The sequence below is a fragment of the Coffea eugenioides genome, chromosome 9 (genome assembly GCF_003713205.1).
Source record: "Coffea eugenioides isolate CCC68of chromosome 9, Ceug_1.0, whole genome shotgun sequence".
Lineage (NCBI taxonomy): Eukaryota > Viridiplantae > Streptophyta > Magnoliopsida > Gentianales > Rubiaceae > Coffea > Coffea eugenioides.
In genome coordinates this window covers 28,998,765-29,003,424 of record NC_040043.1, presented here as the reverse complement: position 1 = coordinate 29,003,424, position 4,660 = coordinate 28,998,765, and the positions used below count along the sequence as shown (strand labels likewise).

The 4,660-nt window shown below is 37.3% G+C and overlaps 1 protein-coding gene across 1 annotated transcript; it reads left to right on the top strand.

The window, feature by feature from the left end:
• Positions 1–269: 269 nt before the first annotated feature.
• On the top strand, positions 270–4,657 carry LOC113782401 (mannosyl-oligosaccharide 1,2-alpha-mannosidase MNS3-like; the record flags this gene model as incomplete). The annotated part of the gene is made up of 3 exons (XM_027328293.1): positions 270–668; positions 1,017–1,954; positions 4,477–4,657. Coding segments are annotated over exons 1-3 (1,197 nt in total), but the record flags the coding sequence as incomplete, so codon positions are not given.
• Positions 4,658–4,660: the final 3 nt, after the last annotated feature.

Here is a 4,660-nt window from a genome sequence, read left to right as displayed (position 1 = left end):
CCTAATCAGAAAATCATCCTCAAGTGACATCAAAATCTCTACACAACTAGAAGACATCATGAATTTAGCTCAATATTTATAAAATACTCATTTGACTGTCCAGATATTGAACAGAATAGACTAAGTAAAAGATTGAGCAAACTTACTCAAAGTATAGCTTTTGATGAGGAATTCCTAAACCCTGAATATCATAGTACACTTTTGTATAGCTCATAATGAGTCCTTGCGTCTTGGGTGTGTTATAGTTTCGCCATTAATAAAAGACTATTTGTAGAATTCAATTCACATCTTATACATTCATATACATACTACTGTGTGTAACAACTAAAATGAAAAAGAATCGGAAAAGTCCAACTAGGGACGATCTCAAAGTCAGAATTCGGACAAGCATCATCCCACGATAGAAAAGCTCGGTCCATCCTCGGCCCTTCCTCTTTGCCTGCCTGCCTTTCCCGGTCGGCCATTGATACGTTGTATTTTGCTCAAATTTTTTCGTCTCTGGCTGCCCTCTGTGCCCACTCGGCCATTGATGTAGATAGGACTTCGGAGCTGGAAGGGTTGAGTCTGAACTGGATCAGGAATCAGGGAACATGTCTAAAACGTTGCCGTATTCGATGAAAGATGTGGATTATGATAACGCCAAATTCCGCCATCGATCCCTTCTCAAGGTTTCTATTCTTACTTCCATCCCAGAAAAAAAATACAATTTCTTGTTTCTTTTGTTCTGTTTTGATTGCTCACTGATGTACTATCTGAATTCCGTTTAATCTTACTATGATCTGTTGGGGCATGTTGAAAATTTTCGTTTGTTGGATTGGGTTTTTCACTTTTTGTGTTCTTTTTATTTTTGCGATAATATTTTTTGGGCCTATATCTTTTGACAGTGATCTATTGTCAAGTGTAATATGTTGCCATACACCCCAAACATTTCAGGATTTACTGGCTAAAAAGTTTCAAACTATGATCCATTATCAAGGAAACTCAAGATTTTGCTCACACTCGTGTTTTTGTCGCAGACCTTTATTCAGTCATCGCTTACAAGTAATGTGAAGCGGGAGTGTACCAAATGTAGTACTGGAAAGTTCCTTGTGCTATTACTGATTGGTGGATTAACATATCTAATGATCACACATACCAGTACTTCAGTTTCTGTTTCCAGCAATGCTAAATCAAACAACATAGGGACTGAGGAACTAAGCAGTTTACGAAGATTTTGGAGAAAACCACCAAGGCTTCCTCCTAGATTATCACCAGATGAAATGAGTAGTAAGAGTGTACCTAATCGTACTCTTGAGAAATTAAATACAAAAAGTATTTGGATGGCTAGGCAACAAAAGGTCAAGGAGGCATTTTTACATGCATGGTCTGGATACAAAACTTATGCTATGGGTTATGATGAACTTATGCCTCTAAGCCGTAGGGGGGTTGATGGTTTAGGAGGTCTAGGAGCAACAGTGGTGGATGCTTTAGACACAGCCATGATAATGGGAGTTGAAGAAGTAATTGTTGATGCAGGTTCATGGATCGAAAAACATCTTCCTGAGAGGATCAGCGGAAAAGGTCAAGTGAATTTGTTTGAAACTACTATTCGTATTTTAGGCGGCCTTTTGAGTGCTTATCATTTGAGCGGGGGGCAAGGGGGAAGTTCGTTGCACAAAGGGCCCAAACCAGTTGTCTATCTAGATAATGCTAGGGATTTGGCTGATCGCCTGCTGGTTGCATTTACATCAAGTCCCTCTGATATTCCATTCAGTGATGTGGTTCTACGTGAGCACTCTGCACACCCTGCTCCTGATGGCATGAGCAGTACTGCAGAAGTTTCAACTTTGCAGCTGGAATTTAATTATCTTAGTTATCTAACTGGGAACCCAAAGTATGGCTTAGAATCAATGAAGGTTTTTGAACATCTGAAGACCCTGTCGAAGGTGGAGGGACTGGTTCCGATATACATAAGGTATGGGCCAAAATACTACTTTCTTTGTAATTAGTTTCATTAACGACTTCTTTGAAAAAAGGTCCTCTTTTTCTTCTGCCAACAGTGTTAAATTCTTTGATAAATATGCTTTTGGTCTTTAAGTAATTTCTTTTGGGCAAATTGGTTTCTCAGTACTAGTGCAGCAATTGGTTTTTCAGTATTAGTGCTAAGAATTTAGGTAGGCTTATTGATGTTTGCTGATGTTGTGAGAATTTTCCTGGGTTGAAAAACAGAAAAAATATGATATAATGCTCCGTTTTTGGACGCATGTAAGACAATTGCTTGTCTTCAGAAAAGTTGACTTTAACATCATGCTAGTTGAGTTTTCATTGATTGTACACTTAAACGATTAACATCTAAATCAAAGTAGAGTGATGGATTAGAACTGAAAGCCAATGAAAATAACAATATGAAGAGAAAGTGATTGCTGAGCTATTCTTGGTTCTGTTCATATTTTTTTTGGTTCTGTTCCTGTTGTATTAAGCTAAAGGATAAATAGAGGAATGCCATTCCTTCCTTCTTCTTCTCTCTACTGGTCGAGTAAAGATGATGATTATCAAGGGATTCTATACTTCATTGATGTAATTTCTTGATGGAGAAATAGCACTAGCATTAGACTTCTAATGTATCTATCTATAGATAGCTATGTCTACGTGGCTTCAAACTAAATGAAAAACGTAGGAATCGGTGGCTTCTTTCGAGTTGAATCCTCATCTCAGTACTTTGGTTAAACAAATATGGAAGGAATATTAATCATTTGCTGTGGGCCTTTCGCTGGTATATATTAAGATGGTACCTGTAGAGGATTACTTTGTAAAGACCATGTTGTGGTGTGGACATCGTTGTTGCACCATCATGTCTAAACCTGTTCTTTGGCCTGATATTGGCTTTGTCATTTACTACAACCACATTATCTGTCAGGTTACTTAGTAGATTTATGAACTCGAGCAGAAAGCAGGAACTAATAAGTTAAATACTTTTTTCTTTATTCAAATTTTTCTTTGTTTTCATGTTGCCCTTCCATACATTAATACTTTTGAGCTTGTCATTTTCCTGCTATTTTCTTCTCTATTTCTCCTTTTGTGTGCCACTTGCTTGGAGGTTGTGTCTCTAGACAGCCAGAATCCTCTTGCATATCATGACTTTTTTTTGCTCTTTTAAATATTTGTCTGCCTAGTCATGTGCTACTATGCTGGCCTTAAATTTGTTTGCTGCCAAGAACATTTTCATCCAAGCAAATTACATGCTTATCTCCATAATCTGTGGTTAGATGCTTAATCTAAGATTCTCAATCTGATGCAGGTTGTAGTGGCAAGTGTGGACTACTTTGCATCATGATCAAAATCTAGAGTTTTTAGGAGTACCAAGAGAAAACTTGAATGGGGTAATAACTAAGAATATGGTGCAAACCTGAAGTTATATGGGATTAACACAAAGAAGTAGTTTCATTATACACCAAAAAGCCGAGTAATTACAGTAAAAGTCAATACGTAGATCTATGGCAGTCTAACACTCCAGAACTAGCTTATTGGAATCTTTACTCTCCAATAAATTAATTTAAAAGAATACTAAATAATATTATAAAACTACGGTCTTAAAAATCAACTAAGGAATCAAACTGATTATGTGATGGACTTGAGGAGGCTAGGCATTTTATTGGTGGCTTAAAATTTGAGAAATAGTCTGGAGTTGGTTAAGAGCTTTAAGCCTAAGTTTCCATTAGAAATTCTGCAGTGGAATCAGGTGTTAAAGGGTTGGGGGAAAATGAGAGGGAGGATGACCATAGTTGTTAAGGAAAGAGAAGAAGGCAGTCTGAATGTCCAGCAAGTGTCCTGAACATGATGGTGATATCTATTTAGATATTGATTTATTTATTTATGTTGTTGAATTGTGAAATCTTTCATAAAACGGAGAATCCTGAAGGCAAACTTTGAATAATGTCTAAAAGTCCTAATTTGATTCCATTAGACCAGACATATCTGTAAAATTTTGTTTTGTTGAAAGGAAGCTAGAGTTACTAGCCGTATACAAATTTTTCGACTAAAAGATAGAAACAGAGAACCATGAACTGTTTGTGCATGACAACTGGACCTTACTCAATCAACTACAGCTGTTTAAAACAATTAAATTTATATTAATCCAAAAAAAAAAATCAATAACAAAGTGAACCTCACAGAGAGAATTCATTAGTGGCCGAAGTCCCAGATGCCTAGTCCACCACTAAAGGCCTTGTGCTCATATTTCTTCACAATGACCTGGCCAAGTTCAGTCTTCTTCCAGTGGTTGCAATGGCAAGGACCTTTGAAATTCTCTCTTTCATCACTAATAGCTGTCCACCACTAATGTCCAATATCACCAATAGCTGTAATTGGAAGATTACTACCATTAGCAATCTGAATATTTTGGCAACCAGTATATGGCCGCAAATTTTTTTTTTTGCAAACCTTTTACCTTTTGATTTGTCTTGGGAATTTTTAAGTGTCTACATCTCCTTGCTGCAGCCCTCATTCAGGTGAATTCAATGGAGAGAACATCAGACTTGGATCTCGAGGTGACAGCTATTATGAGTACCTCATCAAAGTCTGGCTTCAGCAGAGAGGGAGAAATTCAACATACTTGTTTGACATGTATGAGGAAGCGATGAAGGGTGTCAGGCACCGTCTTGTTCGGCAATCTGTCCCTAAT